Source organism: Drosophila bipectinata, chromosome 3R (genome assembly GCF_030179905.1).
Source record: "Drosophila bipectinata strain 14024-0381.07 chromosome 3R, DbipHiC1v2, whole genome shotgun sequence".
In the NCBI taxonomy this organism is placed as follows: domain Eukaryota; kingdom Metazoa; phylum Arthropoda; class Insecta; order Diptera; family Drosophilidae; genus Drosophila; species Drosophila bipectinata.
Window position 1 is genome coordinate 29,495,647 of NC_091739.1, and position 21,272 is coordinate 29,516,918.

The following is a 21,272-nucleotide window of genomic DNA, read 5'->3' on the forward strand; positions in this document are numbered from 1 at the left end:
TTGTTACATTTTCCAATATTGATAAAAAATCAATCTACCAACACTGTTTTGGGACTCATTTCAACACTAATTTCAGCAGCTGATTGGTAGTGTTGGAAAATACTCGGAAATTATTGTGTATTGCTTGCTTCAAATATTTTCTATGCAAACTCAAAAATAATAATCACAGCCAGAGTTCTTTGCAATTTTGAGGCAGTGAGCGGGGATTTGGCTGCCGACGGCTGCGAGGTGTGTGTGCGTGTTTACATAAGATGCTTATATCAATTCCAATTACTTGTATGCCACTTGCGTGGCGGGCGTGGCGTTGAACGGAAAAAAATGAATATGAACGCACGGTCATAAAGCCTGAAAAACGCCTCGGGACAGTACAAAAACAATAACAATTTCGATCGGCGATCGACGTTGGGCTAATCATTTATGCCAAACGCAGAAAGAGAGAGCCTAATTAGCATATCAAATTGGATGACGGCAGAGGGGCCAGGAAAAAAAAATAAACCTAAACAATTCCGTTTCTGGATTTCTACTCCGCAGATTTGGCCAGAAACTCTGGTGGCAATGTGCTGGGCAAGATGTCCCGACTCGCTGATTACTTCGTAATTGTCGGCTACGACAGCGATAAGGAGAGTAAGTACTACATGGAAACAATATCCGAAATATATACATTTATTTATATGCTCCACAACGTTTATCACAGAAACGGCCAGCAATGTGTGCGGGCAGCCAACTTGCGGCAAGATCGTACAGCGCTTTCCCGAAAAAGATTGGCCGGACACTCCGTTTATCGAGGGCATTGAATGGGTGCGTTATTGGGGTGAAGAAATTGCACCTGCAGCTAATATTATAGCATTAAAGCTGGTGACCTAAGCCTTTATGATTATAATTTGGATATTCCCTTAGTGAATACGAATTTTTAGCTTAAAAGTCATTATACTTTCGATGCTAATATACTAACCACAAGTGTTTATGTCACCCATTATTATTATCGTATATTTTTGTTATTCCCTCAGTTCTGCCAGCCTCTGGGATGGAACTTATCGTACGAGAAGCAGGAGCCCAAGTTCTTCGTATCCGTGTTGACGGATATCGATGCCAACAAGCACTACTGCGCCTGTCTCAGTTTCCACGAGACGCTGGCCATCACCCAGACACGGAGTGTAGACGACGAGGATGAGACCATTGGAAGCAGTAGGCTGCTGGGCAGCGAGCCCACAACAGAGACAGTGGCGCCAGCTCCAATCACCCACCACAGTGTTATGTATGCGCCCAAGTGCCTGGTTCTCATATCTCGATTGGATTGTGCGGAAACTTTTAAAGTAAGATTCATATTTCTATAGAAAAGTTTGCTTTTATGCGATAGGGGGAAAATGGAATTTAACAGAGTATCTTTTAAAGTTTGTATATAAAGATTTCCTCATTTCTTTTTTCAGAACTGCCTAGGCACTATATACACGGTGTACATCGAGAACCTGGCATACGGAATGGAGACCCTTATAGGCAACATCTTGGGCTGCATCCAGGTTCCTCCTGCTGGTGGACCCCAGGTACGCTTCTCGATCGGCGCGGGTGACAAGCAGTCGTTGCAGCCGCCGCAGAGCTCCTCACTGCCTACAACCGGAAGTGGAGTGCACTTCTTGTTTAAACAGCTCGGCATCAAGAACGTGTTGATATTACTCTGCGCCGTGATGACAGAAAACAAGATCCTATTCCTGTCCAAGTGCTACTGGCATTTGACCGAGAGCTGCAAGGCCTTGGTGGCGCTGATGTATCCCTTTCGATACACCCATGTGTATATACCCATTCTGCCGGCGCCACTCACTGAGGTACTGTCCACGCCTACACCCTTCATCATGGGCATACACAGTTCACTGCAGACAGAGATTACGGACCTGATGGATGTAATAGTCGTGGATTTGGACGGTGGTCTTGTCACCATTCCCGAGTCGCTTACGCCACCTGTTCCAATATTGCCATCTCCGTTGTGGGAGCAGACGCAGGAGCTGCTCAGCATGATCCTATTTCCGAATCTGGCCCAGGCGGATCTGGCATTTCCCACCCAAGAGCGCCCGTCGGCGCTGGCCAAGACTGACGCCCAGATCGACAAGGAGCTTCGCGCCATCTTCATGCGTCTCTTTGCCCAGATGCTGCAAGGTTATCGCTCCTGCCTGACCATAATTAGGATCCATCCAAAGCCAGTGATCACCTTCCACAAGGCCGGTTTCCTCGGCGCCCGCGATCTCATCGAGAGCGAGTTCCTTTTTCGAGTTCTGGACAGCATGTTTTTCACTACATTTGTTAACGAACGAGGACCTCCTTGGAGGGCCTCCGATGCATGGGATGAGCTATACAGCTCCATGAACGAATTGCTCAAAACGGAAGCTCAAAACAGGAATCTCGTAAGTAAAAACCATATTTTTGTATGCGACTTTTATTAATTGGAATATTTTACACGATGTTAGATACTCACACATATCCAGGAGCTGGGTCGAATCCTCCAGGAAAACGAGGGAACTCTGGCCCACACTAGCTATGCCCAAAAGGTGCTGCGTCCTCCAGAAGGTGCCTTCCAGCGCATCCATCAGCCTGCCTTTCCGCGTATTAGCTCCGAAAAGGTGGAGCTCATAATCCAAGATGGAATCCGGAAGAATGGGACGACGCAGCGGTTCCAAATCACCCGCAATCAACACCGAATTATCCCTATGGGACCACGGTTGCCCGAGGCATTGGATGTTCGCCCAAATGTCCACAACTCTGCCAGGAGATTGGAGGTCCTGCGTACCTGTGTTTCGTACATATTTGAGAACAGGATTGCGGACGCTAGAAAACTTCTACCGGCTGTGTTACGCACACTGACCCACAGGGATGCGCGCCTGATCCTTTGCCGAGAGCTGTTCGGCTATGTGCATGGCAACAAGGCGGTGTTGGATCACCAGCAGTTCGAATTGGTGGTGCGTTTCATGAACAAGGCCCTGCAGAAATCATCAGGAGTAGATGAGTATACCGTGGCGGCCGCCCTGCTGCCCATGTCAACAATCTTCTGCCGCAAACTATCATCTGGAGTGGTGCAGTTCGCTTACACGGAGATTCAGGATCATGGCATCTGGAAGAACCTTCAGTTCTGGGAGTCCACCTTCTACCAGGATGTGCAGGGTCAGATCAAGGCATTGTATCTGCTTCATCGCCGCCAGAATGAACACCAGAAGGAGGCCAATTGCGTTCTGGACGAAGTGCCGCTGGAGGAGCCATCAGCGCTAGAAATCACGGCCGAACAGCTGCGAAAGAGCCCTACCATCGAGGAGGAGAAGAAGTCCGAGCTAGCCAAATCCGAGGAGTCTACGCTGTATAGCCAAGCCATCCACTTTGCCAATCGCATGGTCTCCCTACTGATCCCACTTGACGTAAATGTGGACGCTGCCAGTAAACCCAAACCCGCTTTCCGCCTGGAGGAGAATCAGAGTGTTTCCAATAGGTAAGGATGAACATGTCACTAAAGCTTACATTTTTTAATGAGGATTCTTTTGAATTATAGTATTATAGGCTCCCATAGCCTAAGCGAACATTCCGACGAAGGATTTGAGGAGAACGATGCGCTGGAGATCAGCAATACGGTGGCGAAGACCATTTCCCGTTTCATCGACTGCGTGTGCAACGAGGGCGGTGTTACCTCGGAGCACATTCGAAATCTGCACGACATGGTTCCGGGGGTAGTGCACATGCACATCGAATCCCTGGAGTCGGTCTATCTGGAGGCAAAGCGACATCCGCACGTACAAAAGCCGAAGATCCAGACCCCTTGCCTATTGCCCAGCGAGAACATAGTGGCGGACCACCTGCGATGCTTCCTTATGCCCGACGGACGCGAGGACGACACCCAGTGTCTGCTTCCCGCCGAGGGGGCCCTCTTCCTGACCAACTACCGTGTGGTATTCAAGGGATCTCCCTGTGATTCGCTCTCCTGCGAGCAGGTTATCGTACGCTCCTTTCCGATCGCCTCACTGCTGAAGGAGAAGAAGATATCGGTGCTGTACCTGTCGCACCTGGATCAGACTCTCCCGGAGGGCCTGCAACTGCGCTCCAGCAGTTTCCAGCTCCTAAAAGTGGCCTTTGATGTTGAGGTGACGCCGGAGCAGATCGAGAACTTCAGGAAGATATTGAGCAAGGCGCGTCATCCGTTCGATGAGTTCGAGTACTTCGCCTTCCAATCCTACGGAACTATGCTTCAGGGTGTGGCGCCGCTGAAGACCAAAGAAAAGTATTCAACGCTCAAGGGATTCGCCAAGAAAACGTTACTGCTGACGGCCAAGAAAGCTGGCTTCAAGCAAAAGCAGCAAACCAAACGCAAGCTGGTTTCGGATTACGAGAATGGGAGATCAGACGCTGAAGCCCTGGACACACAGTCGATCGATGACGAGCTGGAAGACGGAGATGAGTTCGAGACTCAAAACAACACCATGCCTAGACTGCTCACCGCCAAGGATATAGAAAGAATGCGGGAGCGTAGCTACGTGCTCGACTGGAAGAGACTCGGATTCGACGCTGAGTCGCAGCGTGGATTCCGCATCAGCAATGTGAACACCAACTACGCCACTTGCCGATCCTATCCGGCAATAATCGTGGCCCCAGCCCAGTGTAGTGATGCTGCCATAAGTCACCTCGGCAGGTGCTTCAAGAGCCAGCGTATCCCGCTACCCACGTGGCGGCATTCCAACGGGGCTCTGCTCATTCGCGGAGCTCAGCCCAACAGCAAGTCGGTCATCGGAATGCTGAAGAACACCACCGGCACCACGAATGCCCACCATGATGTCACCCACTATCCCGAGCAGGACAAATACTTCCTGGCGCTGATTAACACGATGCCCAAGCTGACCCCCCTGGCCCTCAACCAGTACTCCGGCATGAATCTCTCGATGGGCTCTCTGCTGGGTCACAGCTCAGCGGACGAGCGGCAGACTCTCACGCCGGAGCTGTCTCGGAAGCACAAGACCAATCTGGACATGAACGATGGGGGCAAGTCGAGACAAAGTGGCGGAAAGGGGGGCACCATGAAGGGAAACACTTCCGCCAACGCCTTCCGCAAAATGCGGCTGTATGCTTTGGGTAAGTTTACTTAACATTGTTCAGTGGAAAAAATTCTATCTTTTTCTTGATTTCCAGGTGAAAAATCGCAGGCCAAGTCGAATATGAACGTGGACTTTTGCGCAGATTTCATTCCGGTAGACTATCCAGATATTCGGCAATCGCGTCTTGCTTTCAAGAAACTCATTAGAGCCTGCATGCCTTCCCACAACACCAATGAGGCAGATGGCCAGAGTTTCGCGAAGATGGTGGAACAGTCCGACTGGCTGCAGCAAATCTCCTCGCTGATGCAACTGTCCGGTGCCGTGGTGGACCTAATCGACCTGCAGGAGAGCAGTGTCATGTTGTCCCTGGAAGATGGCTCCGATGTGACCACCCAACTGAGCTCAATCGCCCAACTCTGCCTGGATCCATACTATAGAAGCCTGGATGGCTTCCGGGTGCTGGTGGAAAAGGAGTGGCTGGCATTCGGACACCGCTTCGCTCATCGCAGTAACCTAAAGCCTTCGCATGCCAACACGAACATAGCTTTTGCACCGACTTTCCTACAGTTTTTGGATGTCGTCCACCAGCTACAGCTGCAGTTCCCAATGGCCTTCGAGTTCAATGACTTCTATCTGAGATTCCTGGCCTACCATTCGGTGTCCTGTAGGTTTCGTACGTTTCTTTTCGACTGCGAATTCGAAAGATCGGACTCGGGCATCGCCGCCATGGAGGACAAGCGGGGCACTCTGAACGCCAACATGTTCGGAGGAGGTGGCTCGGACGACGAGTGCAATGTGTATCCGATGGACATGAGAGCACCGCGCACTCCCGCTCCCCTAAACCGCATTGGGCACTCCATATTCGACTATATCGAGCGCCAACACAACAAGACTCCAATATTTTACAATTTCCTATACTCCGGCGGCAAGGACACCGTCCTGCGACCGCAAAACAGTGTGGCTGCCTTGGACCTGTGGAGGTACTACACCAACGAGGAGCTGGCCCAGGGTCCGCCGTATGATCTGGAAGTTACCACCGTGGACGATGAAGTCGACCTGTCCGAGTTGAAGGGCAAGCGCATGGTAATCTCCTCCGGCTACGATAACCTCGAGAAGTACAATCCCAATGCCTATGTGTGCCTGCTGAGCGAGGTCAAGCAGGCGGAAACGGAGCGGGGGCACTTGCCCCAGAAATGGCTGCAGGTGTGGAACAATCTGGAGGTGCCGAAGCTGGAGCCGATAGTCTCCCACAACTCGTCGCTCGGCGACATCTACGTGCAGGCGCATCAGCACAAACGCTCAACGCTTGATATAATCATGAAGGGCAGGCTGGCGGGATATCAGGATAAGTACTTCCATCCGCATCGGTTTGAGAAGCATCCCTACACCACTCCGACGAACTGCAACCACTGCACCAAGATGCTGTGGGGTCCGGTGGGATACCGCTGCATGGACTGTGGCAATTCCTACCACGAAAAGTGCACGGAGCTCTCGATGAAGAACTGCACCAAGTACAAGGCCATTGACGGAACAGTGGGGCCCCCAAATGTGAACATGTCGCAGGGCGACACCGCTAGCATAGCCTCCAGTGCCGCCACCACTGCACGCACTTCAAGCCATCACTTCTACAACCAGTTTAGCAGCAATGTTGCCGAGAATCGGACGCACGAGGGGTGAGAACTTACTCTATATTTGGTGATATCTTAATCTTTAATACAATCTCTACCATAGGCACCTTTACAAACGTGGGGCTTTGCTCAAAGGGTGGAAGCAACGCTGGTTTGTCCTGGACTCGATTAAGCACCAGCTTCGTTACTATGACACATCCGAGGATACCGCACCCAAAGGCATTATTGGTACTTGAGATGACTTATTGTTTATATTTCGGCATTACAACTTTGCCGTTTATTTCAGAACTGGCCGAGGTACAATCGGTGACTCCGGCACAACCTGCACAAATTGGCGCAAAAGGCGTGGATGATAAAGGATTTTTTGACGTAAGAACAACCTCAACTGCCCTGACAACTGGATATTAATAGTTTTCTATTCATCAACAGCTGAAGACGTCAAAGCGCACATACAACTTCTATGCGGTTAATGCTAACCTGGCACAGGAATGGATCGAAAAGTTGCAGGCTTGTTTGCAATAGACAGTGAAGCATCTTCCGAATTCGATCCCGAATCCGAATTTCGTTTATTTTCCTCCTTTCCATATACTTTTCTAAATGCCCATCCGAAAGTTTCGTTGTAGTAAAAACCAGTATCTTTATACTAATATGTATTAATATGAATCTGTGGCTTTGTGTATCATATCGTAGCTAAACCTATTGCATACCTTAGCGTTTCCTTAGTTGATTTGATTTGAGAAATCGCAAGCAACCATTAACTTAGATGTAGCAACAATTATGCCAAGCAACAAGCAAACGTTAGTTAATGAATGAAATCCACTCTGTAAATGTGAATGTAAAGAAACTATAAAATGATGTGATTATACATATATGAAAAGAAACAAAATCCGACTATATGATAAATTAACGATAATATGAGATGATGATGATGCCACGCCCGCAAACTTTTTATATACATTTTTTTATATACATATATATATATAAATATATCCCTACGCATACAGAACTATATAGGATTATAGTAAATGTACCAAAGATTATTCCACCTTTGTTGCGCAATGAAAATGCATTTCTCGGTTGCTTCCTTTAAACTAAACCCTATTAATCCACGCTTTCCTTTATTTATACACACTACATGGTAATCAATATAATACATACGTTTAATGCAATTATTTGTGGCTTACAAACGATAATATACATATTTAAACAAATGCGCAGTTGGTTTTCTTTGCTATTGTTATTATCCTTAGAGGAGATCCCTATCCTTAGCCTGCCCATCCATCATAGGAACGTTGTCCAGTAGACAATGTTGAGTATGAAGAACGAGAACGGGAAGAAAAAGCGCGAGAACTTGTCTATATAAATGGCTGTGGCATGTCCGTGGCAGAAAGTATCGTACTGCGGTTCGATTATCGACTCCCGATGGTGCTGCAGAGCGGCCTTAGAGGCGTCAGTATACCTTCTGTGACTGCGTTTCCAACTCACCTTCAAATCATCCAGATCGCTGATATTCTCGTCCGAGTATCCCTTCATCGCCTTGGTGGCCACCGGCCCCATGTAGTTGTTAACCACGGCGAACTCCATCAGCGAGAGAAAGACGAAGACCGAACAGGACGACATCCAGACATCTATCGCCTTCACATAGGAGACCGGGGGCAGAGACTGCTGGGATTGCGTGTTCTGGGTGGCAAGGGTCAGCAGCGAAGTCACTCCCAATGTGACACGGGCCGGTATGGCCTCCGGCTTGATCCAAAACGATATCCACGACATGACCACGATCAGAGCCGAGGGGATGTAGGTGTGGAATAGATGGTAGCCCAGGCGCCGTCGCAGGTTGAACACAATGGCCAGGCAGGTGAAGTTCCCTGGACGAAATATATATTTTAAATTAAGAAACCTTAAAAAAGATATTATGAAACTCACCTGTGGAGTACTCTATAGTACAATCGGTTGTGTAGTTGTTCGATATATCCAACTGTGGCAACTCAATCTCCGCATTGACCACAAGGGGATCGGTCATGTTCCAAATGAAAACCAAATCCTCCACCGTGTGGGATACTAGCAATCAAAATTTTGTTAAGTACTGACATCCAAAGGACATCTAAACTACATATTTTTGGGGCAAGTTTAAGGGAAGTTTTTCAAGCGATATGGATTAGCTGGGCTGGAGAACAGGTTGACCACGTTTCCACCTACAACTCTCAATCATCATGGAACAGATTTGCGTGTCGTGGGGATAGGACTCGAACTTCATGGCACACGACAGCACCAGTGTGAGCTTGGACATGTAGAGCAGCGTTTTGTCGTGGTACAACCAGAGATAGTGATTGGGGATGCTCATCTCGTGGAAGGTGACCTTCTTGGCGTTCTTGAAGAAGCAGTCCGGCCGCCAGATGCTGTGCAGCCAGTCCACGTCGAGGATGCGGTACTGCTCGCTCATGTTCTCGGGCAGCCGCAGGCGAGGATCCCGCCAGCTTTGTGCTAGGAATATATCCGTCACATAGGTCTGTCGGAGAGTTACAATAAAATTTTTATACAAAAAAATATAAAACTTGACTTGCCATAGACTCCTCGTTAATGGAATCTAGCGATAGCACCGTGACATGGAAATAGACGACTGTGGGCTGGCCCAGTAGCTTGGGTGCCCGGTTCTTGTCGTAGGTCTTTGAGGGTATAGGCAGGATGTCCGGGAGCGAGAGACTCGACTCGTAGTGGGACACCAGCTCGGCGCTCTCCGTATTGTTTCTGGAATGCAGAAAACCTTGTGACGAATTCTGATGAAACAGGGCAACCGCACACCCCGAGCACTCACCTGAAACCATGAACACAGTGGCACGGCCGGATCGATTGCTCCAGCGCTTGCAGGTAGATTGCAACGGCAATCAGGAATTTATACTCTACCGATTTCCTAGTTAGGCTTTGCATTATGAACACACACTACTTTTTGATTTATCAATATGATTCGCCCACGACACATCGCTCTGCAGTCCATGTCATTTGAGCAGGTCACTCATTTCTGGCTGGGCATGGGCATGGAAGTGAACTTGATTGGATTATCGTAAAGTGCAGAACGGGGAATTATTTTTTACTGGTCGCGTTGTAAAAACCAATAAGCATACGACAGAGTTATCGCGACGATTGTGATGCGCTGCAAAGTGTGATAAATTAATTTCTAAGGTTTCATTCGCTTTCATTGGCATTCGTCACACGACTTTTCAAATTGACAACTGACCCCGGCGAGCGGAATGTCGAAGAGGAAATGTGCGTACCGACTGGCAAGGGCATTAATTTAAATGTCCGCTCTGTATTTTGCAAAAATACATCAAAGAAATATGAAGAGCTTTTCTGTTTGGCTGATCAGAAATTCAAAAGTAGAATATGGCGCCAACTTTCCTAGTCAAAAACAGTTTATTTTCAACGTTTCTGAGAGTCTCTTAACTTCTTAACAATATTCACTAATTTTTTTAATACATATAGATTAGAATAAAAGAGTTAAAGCAAAAGATATCAACTTAATTCATGAAGATAAATTGTAAAGCACAAGCCGGAAACGCCCTGTAGTGTAACGGTCTATGTTGCCAACTACTTTCCGGTCTGGCAGCGCTGGCGCCAAAACAGCTGTTCCCCGAGTTGGCAACACTATGAGGTCAAAATATTGATTGTTTCACTTGCCTTGGAAAATTTTTGAATATGTGGGACTAGAAAAACAGGTATTTAAAAAATTTCTAAACGGCAACAAGTGAAATATAATAAATGTGAAGCTCATCATAAGGGAAATGGAACTCTGTAGTCTGATTAAAGGTGAGTAACAGACACTGAATTCCGGTAAGAATCTCCCGAATTCGCAATGAGATCCGGGTGGGTCAGGGGTCAGGGGTCCCTTTTCCTTTGTGCAGTGACGCGATTCCGCTGCGGCGCATTGTGCAACTTGTGGATATTGATTAATTGCAAGAACACCGAGATACACAAAACATAATTTTAAAGATTTTAAAATTTTCTCTTACCTTTTGTTATAAAGGTTAATAAGCAAACACTGCGCAGTACAAAAATTGAGACAACAAAAACCATGGAATCGCCACTGTATCCAAAGGCCAACAACAATATGAGCTCCTCTGACAAGATGAGCTCCAGCTTGAACAGCAGCACTTTGGAGGACACCACTCCCAGCGATTCAGGCATTCAGCTCCTTGACTCGGAGAACAGTGATGTCATGGTTGAATCTATCTGCTCCTACGAGGAGCAGCAGAGAACACCCCATGCCATTCCGCCGGCTGATCCCAATTCTAATGTGGAGGCCATGACCACCAGCGAGTGCTCTACGTTCGACACCACCGAGAAGATCGTGTACCGCCGGAAGGTCCACAAACCCTCGTCCGCCTCCAAGACGCCCAAGAAACGGGTGTCCTTCCACGAAGACATACTGAAGAACACTCGCACCGACAACATTCACATAGAGCACGGCTTCATCACCTACAAGAATGGTCGGAAGCTGGCGTTTGCCAACTCTGCCGGCGTGGCTGGGGCTCCGGGCCGCTACTCCTGGTGCCCGGACCGCGAACGTGCCGAAGGACCCAGTGAAATCAGTGCCGCCGGACGGGAGGACGACGGCGAGGAAGCAGTCGGCGGCGGAGGAACCCGGCGAAAAAGGCACCTAGTCTATCGGAATGCCTGCTCGGATGTACTGGACTATGCCAACTCGGACATTTTTGATACGGACGAGCCCAGTGGACTGCAGTACGATGCATCGGGTGTCTTCGAATATGGACCAAAGGCGGAAAAGAAGGAGGAGCCACGGTTGTACAAATGCGTCTGCAGCAGCTCCAACTCCAGCCTGGACTCTGACGAACAGGACAAGAACTCCAATGCCAACCGTAAGCAGTACGAGCAGGCTAAGAGCAGCTCCTGTGACTGCATCGGGATGAGCAATGCCAATAATAATCTTATCGGTAAGTAAAGGGATACATTACTTTTCAGAAATATTTAAACATTATTCGAATTCCAGGTGAAAACTGCTACTATTCGGAGCCCAACATCGGAGATGCCGACAGCCCAAAGGTCAAGTCGGTTTGGAACAAGGAGAAGAAGCCCAAGTCGAGCTGCCTGAAGAAAACCAAACGCTACACCAACATCACCCTCGAACAGGACCTCAATGGCCGGGTTAAGAAATTCAACGTGCATGACATCAAGCACCAGTTGTTGGACAACAGCAGCAAGATGATTTTTGGCTCTTTGAAGAGTATATTCACCATGCCGCTGCCTGAGCGGGGTGTACCCGAAGGCTCGGAGGACCTTCAGGCGGTGGTAGAGTGCGTCCCAGAGCTGGAGCAGCAAACGCCGGAGCATCTGCCGCGGCCAGGAGCCGAGTCACCGCCGCTCAAAGCCAAGCCATTCCTCAGCAAGAGTCTGGACGGGAGCAAGCAGACACCGCCGGTCAAAAAATTTGTGCACAACGTCGACGAGCAGCTGCGCCGCAAAAATGACGACGACAGTGCCAGCTCCTCGGAGACATCACCCGTGGAATCGAAGCAGTCACACATACTACACCGCCAAGATGAGTTCGATAAGGAAACAGTTCCCATAGGCAGCGCACAAGGCGGCGAGTTCCGCAGCAAGTTCATCATTAATTGCGAAAGCACCGTCTTCGAGCACACGGGTGTATCCTACGAGGCGGGCGAGCCCCAACCCGAGCTCTCTGCCTCGATCCAGCACACCAGTGTGGCCGGTTTGCTGGAGCAGAACACTCCGATAGCGGAACCAGCAGCTAGTCATATTAAAAAATCATTCATGGACGCTCCCATTGCCAAGACGTTTAGTAATTTCTTTCGCAGCTTCAAGGAGAGCACCAGTACAGTGGCCACGCCACTTGAAAAGGACGTACCGGCAGTTACTGACAGCACTTTAGGTGAGTGGGTTGGGAAATTTGTTTAGAATTACTTATGCTTTAGTTTATGAAATTAATCATTTCAAAAATTTTATAAATGAGTCAGCCAAACTTGTTATGATTATTTCTGTCAATACATAGCGTTTAGTTTTTTAAATAAAAGCTAAGCAATTTAGGAAAATTTAAAATTTTAATTTTAATAGCTACCATATAACTTTTTGAACGGAAAATGTTTTAACTTAAAAGGTTAAGACTTTTAATGGATGCTATTTTTTAGTCTTAAGTCTTATTCGACCTGCCTAAGAATCGACCGACTATATCCTATAGCTGTCATATAAAGCAAATACAAGCATTGGATTTTTCTAAAAATTTTATATTATATCGAAAGGTTCTCATATATTACTTCCTATATTAATTATATATTTCATTATATGTAAATGTATCCTCACAAATAACCTTAATTCTACCTTAATTTATAAAGGAAACATATTTTTTTATAAATTATAAATCTGGAAATGTAAACACTCCTATCTCCATTGCCTACTTTGAAGAGCGCCTTAAAGTCAAATAGTAATAAAGAGCCCAATTTTACCGATTGTTTACGAATAATAACATTTCATAAGAAGCTTTAGTTTGGTAACAATTTAATAAAATTAAAAAAAAAAAATTATTAAAAAATAGCGCCGTCCTCCTCGATTCTCATAGGTTGCACTTAAGCAAGCCCGAAAAATAGGAAAAAATAATTTTTTTTTTTTGATAATTTTGTTGACTGTATTTTTTAGTGGCTATATCATTGACTATATCCATATATGCATCCGATTAATCGGAAACGCCATAACTTTCGTGTCTTTGAAGATAGAAGCTTGGTACTTTTTTTTTAAAGATTTTTTTTCTAAATAATTGGTTTTATCATAAAATTCTAATAAGGATCGGCCTACTATATGCGAAATTTGATGAATATCCAATCTTAACCGCAAGGATATATGACTTAGCTTTCCTTTCTTGTTTGTTTTAAATATATACTATATCCAAACGGTCAGATATTTATATACCTATGAGAATCGGTCAGCTGTATCTGATATTTGCGTTCTATGTATATCCTTAATTCCTTACATTCCTTCGTTACCTTAATTCTTCTATGATTTCCAAAGATAAACATGTTTGTTTATAAGTTATAAATCTGGAAATGTAAAAGCTCATATCTTCATTGCCTACTTTGAAGAGCGCCTTGACGTCAAATAGTAATAAAGAGCCCATTTTTACCGATTTTTTGCGAATAATAACTGTTTAGAAGATGCTTTAGTTTGGTAACAATTTAATAAAATTTATTTTAAAAAATTAATTAATAATTAGCGCCCTCCTCCTCGATTCTCATAGGTTGCACTTAAGCAGGCCCAAAAAATCGGGAAACAAATTTTTTTTTTTGTAACTTTTTTTTTATATCTTTAGGCGTCTATAAACCATGTGTAAATCCATATATGCAACCGAATCGTAAATTCCACGACTTTTTTTTATACCCTTGCAGAGGGTATTATAATTTTGGTCAAAAGTGTGCAACGCAGTGAAGGAGACATCTCCGACCCTATAAAGTATATATATTCTTGATCAGGATCACCTCCTGAGTTGATATGAGCATGTCCGTCTGTCCGTCTGTCTGTCCGTCTGTCTGTTTCTACGCGAACTAGTCTCTCAGTTTTATAGCTATCGTCTTGAAACTTTGCACACACCCTTCTTTCCTTTGCACGCAGTATATAAGTCGGAACGGCCCGGATCGGCCGACTATATCCTATAGCTGCCATATAACTGATTGATCGGAAATTGTATAACTTTGACGTTTTTAAAGTTACAGAGTTCAAATTTGACATGAGTGCTATTTTTGGCAAAACATTACGACATGCCAAATTTCGTAAGGATCGGCCGACTATATCCTATAGCTGTCATATAACTGAACGATCGGAAATGACCCAACTTTCGTGTTGTTAAAGATAGAAAGCTGGAACTTGGTACAGATTATATTCTTGGTCAGTTAATCCGATCTACCAAATTTCATAACGATCGGCCGACTATATCTTATAGCTGCCATATAACTGAACGATCGGAAATGGTTTTTGGTAGAAATACCACTTTTGGTGTTTTTGAAGATAGAAGCTTGAGACTTTTTTTAGATTTTGTATTGTAATAAATTGGATTATATATTCATATTTCCATAAGGATCGGCCAACTATATCCGATGTTTGCGATATATATCCGGTTTAAACTGCAAGGGTATATAAACTTCGGCTCCGCCCGAAGTTAGCTTTCCTTTCTTGTTTTGAGATGGAATCTGTTCAATATTTTCAGTATTACCTTATAACATAAGCTGCCACTTCATTGCAAGGGTATACAAACTTCGGCTCAACCCAGAGTTAGCTTTTCTTTTTTTTAGTGATGTTCTTTCCAATATTGGGCCGAGTTTTTTTGTTTCATCTCTAATGGGTTTTTAAAGTAATATATTTTTAAAAAATTTGCAAAAATTAATTAGATGTATTTCTTACAGTTTCCAAAATGTCAAAGCCGCAGCAGCCGGCTGCTTCTGTCGGCAAGCTCTGCAGGAATTACTCATCATCGACCATATCCGAACCCAGTTCCCTCACCAACACCAGCAGCAACCAGCAGCACGCGAAGAGTGTCGACCGTCATACGAATGCCAGGCACCTGCCGTCCCCGCTCAAGAAACCAGGACAACCCCTCCAGCCGCCTCGTTACTACGACCAGCAGCACTCCCTTCAAAGTCGTAGCCTGCACAGCCCCAGCGCCTATCTGACGCCGGGAAGAGGTGGTCCTGGTGGCAGTGGGCGCGACTCAAAAAGCACAATCCTCAGTGAGGAGTTCGATGATATACTGACCATAACTACTACGGACACGGCAAACGACAAGCGCTCAATGGACAGTGATCTGGTCATCGTGGATTACACGGATGTGGACTATGCACACCTGCTGAAGCCTCCGGCACCGGCAGCCAAGACATCGCTGATCAATCGATTCCTACGCAACGTAACCCAGAAGAAAATCATGGAGACTTCCATTCGCAAGAACAACTTCTTTGCCGACAAACTAAGAACCGAGCAACGGCATATGGGTTCGGATTTGTACGTGAAGGGAGCCCGGCCAAGGAACTATGAACTGATTGATGACCTCAACGCGGAGATCGCCATGGAGATCGAGATGTGCGGTACGAACTCCCCGCGCCGGGAACTGGCCATCAGTCTGGACACTGATCTACCTGGATGCTCGTCCCATTTCGAACTCGGTATAGGAGAGGTCTCAATCGACTTGTTTAGAGAGAAGCGATTGCTTAACTTGCACCACTCGGATGAGCAGCTCATGAAGGTGGTGAATGCTTATACTCACAAATATATCTTTAAACTCATATCCTAATCCCTAGGTCTTCAAATTGTATACGGGCTACAGCGTCGATGGTATTATGACTCCTGTACTGGTTCTTCTGACAGATAAAACCCTATATGTTGCAAATCTGGATCGTGATCGACTCTCGGCAAAGTTTGTCTTGGCTTACAAAGACCTAGATGTCATACTGGTAAGAATAAACTAGTGCTAGTCTTCTCTCTTAAGGATACCTTTAACAATCATCTTCTCATTGCAGATGGGACCCTTTGGAAATACGGTTTTGTTAAGCAACAGCATGCGGGACATGCAGCAGGTTCTGCTTGCCGGCGGACCTTATCCAGCCGGATCTCTGGTGGCTAATTTGGAACTATGCGCCAGACGCAGTGGCTCCACCTTGCCGGCGGTAGGCCAACTGACCTTGGAGCACTTGGCTCCGCTGCAGGCTTTTGTGCGGGCCAACAGTTGCGTTGGCCGGGATGAGAACTGGATGTTTTACGCAGTCGTTAATGTGCCAGCGGCTGGTGCTTTGATGGTGGAATCGCCAAGCGAACCACTAGGACCTTCCATTAAAGGATTCCTTATGCACCGTCGTCTCAGGACAAACGCCAAGGCACCAGCGAGAATATACTGGCAACCGGGCTACTTTCTTCTGAAGTACGTAGCCATCAGTGTTCTATTTCCCTTGAAGAACTGTTTTAATCCACGCTTCTGTACTTTTTAGAGCTGGCGTGTTGTACATGTTCAACGATTCCACGCAAAGACTTCCCAGCTGGGCGGTGGCTCTAGCCGAGTGCCAGGGCGCAAGGAGAACTATGAAATCGGAGCGACCACACTGCTTCGAGATGATGCTCAAAGGCGAACTGCTGCAAATGGCAGCGCCCGACGAGTACGTGGCCTCCGAATGGCTCCAAGCTCTTCTGCAGTCCGCCAGTGGGGTATGAGTTTTAATATTTGAATCTCTGTTCATTTATTTTATATTATTTTTGTTTTCTTAGCTTAATAATCCGCAGGAGAAGCACAAAACTTTGGGTTGCACTTTAATTGTTACCCAAAACCATCTGATAACTCTACGCGAGGACTTTTCGGCTCCTTTAAGGCAACTCAGCCAGCCGCCTGCAGAGCAGGTTGGCCCGGAAAAGAAGGAAATTGTAATGGAGGAGGATCTACTCAGTGTTTTTGAAACCGGCAGTTTGGTAGGCTTAAATATGACTATAATTAGGACATCTTCACTAAAACTTAAACCTTTTTCCAGATGGACTCCACCATGAGTACGCCAACGCGTGGCACTCAGCACTCTTATTCTTCGCTGAGCTCCACACCCACTAAAAACTCGAATATTCCTAATCCCTCTAAGGAGGAGACTTCGTCGCCCGGAAAGGCTCAACAAATGACCAGCGTTTATGGCAAAAACTCCGGCCTGGCTATTCTCACCTGTGCCGACATCAAGGCCATGACGGGTATTAAGATTACTTCGCGCAACGAGGTGTGGTGGTGCATACTGGAGTTCTCATGTCAGGAGGCTCCAGTGGAAAGTCTGGACGATTTGGTGATCTTCTTCGCCAGCAGCATGGAAATGCAGCGTTTCCTCCGACTGCTAGAACAACTATGGCAGGCCAAGAATGTAAGAACCCCTATAATTAAAAGGTTAAACCCTTAATAATTGGTATATATTTATTTCAGAATGATCTCTTTCCGATAACTATATTGGACGATGGTGACGTGCTGGCGGAACAGTGCACCGAGCTGTATGTGGACACCAAGCGGGCATGGGAGCCACTGCTTTCGGCCGCGTTGGGCCACTCGCGTGGCTAAATAGAAGCCTACGCTATACTCCATTTACAAATAGAAAATTATATATTTCCATATAACTCAAGCGTTAAATATTCTATCCTGAATACTCAAAAAAATAGTTAATGAACAAAAAGTATTGATATACATACATATATATATATATATATATAGTCGGTATTATGTATTATGATTTTGTATTGCCTGCCTTCGCTTGACTAGTTCATTCATTTGCGCTGTTATCCATTTGAATAATTTTTGTGATATTAACCTTAAAATCTTTGATCTTTGGGTATACATTTTTTTGTATCTTGTTTAATTTATAATTGTTTTCTTTAGATTGATTATCTGACCTTTTATAAGAACATTGTGTACAAATACTGCACAGAAAAATGAGGACAAAAATATTAAACACATATACATATATAAGCATGGAAAGTATTATCCGAAATGTTATGTTTTGGGGGTGCTCTACTGGTCCAAGGATCATATCCGTATGATATACAAATATTAATATTAATCTCTAACCATTTATAAATGCAAACAAGGTAAATATAAAGGGAATTCTTTTTTGTTGTTTTTCTTTTGCAAAGCTGTGCCTGCCTTTTCAATTAGCTTAGATTACAGTCCCCTCCCATAACTCCCGACTTTTCGCCATAAGCCCTTCAGCCCACTCAAAGCTCATAATAATTAATAAAATGAATAAAAGCCATTAAGAATCGAATTTTTATTTCCTCCTAAGCCCATTGAGTGATGGGCCTTGACATTTTCAATTACTGCCGCCAGTGACGATAGGGTTTATCTTTTTTTGCGGGGGAGGTGTGAGATTTCTGGCATTAGCTGAAATGGTTTGAAGGAACATGGCCCTAACCTGCATCTTTATGCGTGCGTGAGCGAAAGGGATGGGGCATGGCTCTTAGCAGGATGCTGCTGGGTTAGGGAAACGAGTTCGTTCGGTGTGTTCTCCCATTCTCAAATACATACAAGCGTGTAGGTAAATACTTGTATCTGTGTCTGTGCGTATATGTATCTGTGTATCTGCAGGTACATTTGGTGAACACGTGTGTGCGTGTATCTCGCAGCTAAATACGAATTCCAGTGCCGGTGATCGAGTTTTAAGGAAAACCATTCCATATTCGTTGCTGGGCGAAATAAAAAAAAAATCATAATTGGGAAAATGTGCATTCAAATTCAAGATAAACACATGTAACAGTTGGAGCTCGAAAATCAAGCTAAACAAAGCATTGCATTCAAGGGTCCGAGCGTACGGGAGAAGAAAGAGAGGGTGGGTGGGAAGAAAGAACGAGAGACTAAGAGACGAAGCAGGGAGAATAAAACAGAACAGAAAAAAAAAAGACTCCAACCCTCTTAATAAGTCAAACGAGTGGAAGACAAGACTGCAACAGGAAAAAACAAGAATGAGGAAAACATACAGACACCCATACACTGGCAATTATGCAAGTGCACGTGTGTGTGTTAGCATATAAAAAGTGTATCTTCAGTTGCAACGACTTTGTAGGGCGCTATAGTAGAAGATAGTTTTCTTCTATAAACTGAAACAAGTTTGAACATGTTTTCTGCATTATATAGACTAAGATATAACATTCCATACATTTCATAAATTATAAGCAATATACATATGGTTTTTTAAACTCTTATAAAGTCTGTATCTTTGACTGCCGATCGATCTTCTCCTAACCCTTTAGTGTGCATCTCGGAAAAATGAAAACACTTGCAAGTCCAGGGAAGGGGCCGACCAGAACAGAACTTGTCGTTATGCAGCTGAGCCGCGGCCTGCTTTCTTTTGCTGCTGGACTCACTTTCATTAATACGACTTACAGCTACAGCTACAGATACGGATACGCTAGAATCCATCGAATGCAACGAGAGCAATGCGCCCGAGAACGCTCTCCTCTCTCTCTCTCTCAGTCTCTCTGTTGCTGTCTTCCACTTGAGGCGACCCGCCTTGCTCTTTTCCCCGTTCCTATCGCTGAGGGCAAACAGATCCAGATACATGCACACACAAGCGCATATAACCAAACATAGATACTTAAAAACACCGTACATACATACTTACATATGTACATACCGACATTCACATGTAAACGTATAAGTGCACAGCAATACCACACAACCCCAAAAGTTGGAAAACCAAATAAAAATACAAGGCGCATTGTGTGTGCGTTTTTCTTGTGAGCAGTATGCACCGACTTCTAAGTGCCCTATAATTAAAAAAAAAAACAAAAGTGTATTATATTTTTGTTTTAAATGTAAACTTTTATAAAATAAATAGCTCCTTTAATTTAGGAAGACCTTAAGATCCTTAAAAGTTGTTTTATGATTTAGGAATATATTCAACTTTATCATCTTAAAAGTTAACCAAGTTAAACCACTATCTTAAGATTATTAAACTTCATTAAATATTCCAATTTTCCGGTCATTTGTATTATTCCTCCCCCTATTAACTAAAAAATGAGCAAATTAATGGCCTTTTGGTTGTTCTGCATTTTAATATCGCGCTTAATACTGAATCCACATTCGAAAAGTCATCCTGCTCGGCGCTGTCAATTTAATATGTTGTTGTTGGTCGAACGGCGACCACAAAAAGTAGCTCATCTCTCGCTGGGAAACCAGTTTTTATGCTACACTCCCAACCGGTTTTCATCCTGATAACTTACAGCGAATTTCGTGTCTCGCTGTCTCGTGGGTCTGCTTTTGGCCTCCGACTCCGACTCCACTCCAATCGCCGCCGGATCGGCCTGAGTTCCAGCATAAATAAAATTGCACTTTGCCTGCACGGATCGCGCACGAATTAAAGTAGTATTCTTGGTTCGGTTCGGTCCGGTATAGCTAGCTAATCGCCGCACAGTAGGAGCAGGAGAGCAGGGGCCTGTTGCCAGTGTCATATGCCCGGCGCTCGGTGCAGCGAAATGTAAGGAACGTTTGTACGTACAAATAAACGCGCATTTTCCAGAGAAGTAGAAAAACTTCCACCCTCAAAGCGGCACAGAGCACACACACAGACATACATACAAATGTACAAACACAGTGAACTAATACAAACATGTAAGAATGCTGCAGTCATGCAGCGGCAGTGTAAGCGACTATTCGATACTCAGTATTAAAGGTGTATCTTTGATTCAAAAGATACAAATGATTCAATCCAAAGATACAAACATTAGGATACAAACGAAACAGAACCTTATAAATGTATCTTAAAAATACGCAAGGACTTAGTTCTGTTAGATAAAGATATGAAAAAAGCACTGTATCTTTTCATAAAATTATTAACATATTTGTACCAATTTTTGGTTTCTTCAATCATATTAAATGAAAAATATTAAAAGAAAGATCAAGAGCTTCAAAGTCATCCTCCGAAAAACCGCGCTTTAATGATATATTACAAAAAGCGTGCTTTTTAAAAATATATTTTCAAAAACAGATTCAAAAAGCATAATTTTAAAAAATATGTTTTATAAAAATCTTGCTTTCTCAAACCTCGAAAGATACTGATATACCCTTCGGATATCC

At 45.0% G+C, this 21,272-nt stretch overlaps 3 protein-coding genes across 6 annotated transcripts; 2 read left to right on the forward strand and 1 right to left on the reverse strand.

Annotated features, from left to right (window-relative positions):
- The first annotated feature begins 74 nt into the window (after window positions 1-74).
- Window positions 75-7,896, forward strand: Sbf (SET domain binding factor). The gene is made up of 11 exons (XM_017233108.3): window positions 75-228; window positions 532-624; window positions 695-798; window positions 1,008-1,313; window positions 1,428-2,393; window positions 2,457-3,466; window positions 3,527-5,094; window positions 5,152-6,730; window positions 6,789-6,913; window positions 6,972-7,054; window positions 7,115-7,896. Exons 2-11 carry the CDS (start codon window positions 570-572, stop codon window positions 7,205-7,207), a joined length of 5,889 nt encoding a protein of 1,962 aa, XP_017088597.2. The 5' UTR covers window positions 75-228; window positions 532-569; the 3' UTR covers window positions 7,208-7,896.
- Window positions 7,839-10,219, reverse strand: HisCl1 (Histamine-gated chloride channel subunit 1). Of its 3 annotated transcripts, none has more exons than XM_043211870.2 (6): window positions 9,498-10,219; window positions 9,247-9,430; window positions 8,882-9,191; window positions 8,609-8,743; window positions 8,171-8,550; window positions 7,839-8,113 (listed from the first exon to the last, which is right to left on the reverse strand). In XM_043211870.2, the coding sequence occupies exons 1-6, from the start codon at window positions 9,608-9,610 to the stop codon at window positions 7,967-7,969; spliced, it is 1,269 nt and encodes a 422-aa protein (XP_043067805.1). In that variant the 5' UTR covers window positions 9,611-10,219; the 3' UTR covers window positions 7,839-7,966. The 3 variants fall into 3 exon arrangements, with proteins under 3 accessions (XP_043067805.1, XP_070137272.1, XP_070137271.1); XM_070281171.1 differs by having other exon boundaries at window positions 7,839-8,125; XM_070281170.1 differs by lacking the exons at window positions 8,882-9,191; window positions 9,247-9,430; window positions 9,498-10,219 and having other exon boundaries at window positions 7,839-8,125; window positions 8,609-8,845.
- Window positions 10,220-10,330: 111 nt separating this feature from the next.
- Window positions 10,331-18,173, forward strand: prd1 (pruning defect 1). 2 transcript variants are annotated; one of them, XM_017233109.3, is made up of 10 exons: window positions 10,331-10,486; window positions 10,704-11,631; window positions 11,688-12,587; window positions 15,103-15,935; window positions 15,991-16,143; window positions 16,210-16,607; window positions 16,675-16,888; window positions 16,949-17,146; window positions 17,206-17,574; window positions 17,634-18,173. In XM_017233109.3, the coding sequence occupies exons 2-10, from the start codon at window positions 10,752-10,754 to the stop codon at window positions 17,763-17,765; spliced, it is 4,077 nt and encodes a 1,358-aa protein (XP_017088598.2). In that variant the 5' UTR covers window positions 10,331-10,486; window positions 10,704-10,751; the 3' UTR covers window positions 17,766-18,173. The 2 variants fall into 2 exon arrangements, with proteins under 2 accessions (XP_017088598.2, XP_070137270.1); XM_070281169.1 differs by lacking the exons at window positions 10,331-10,486; window positions 10,704-11,631; window positions 11,688-12,587 and adding an exon at window positions 14,976-15,050.
- Window positions 18,174-21,272: the final 3,099 nt, after the last annotated feature.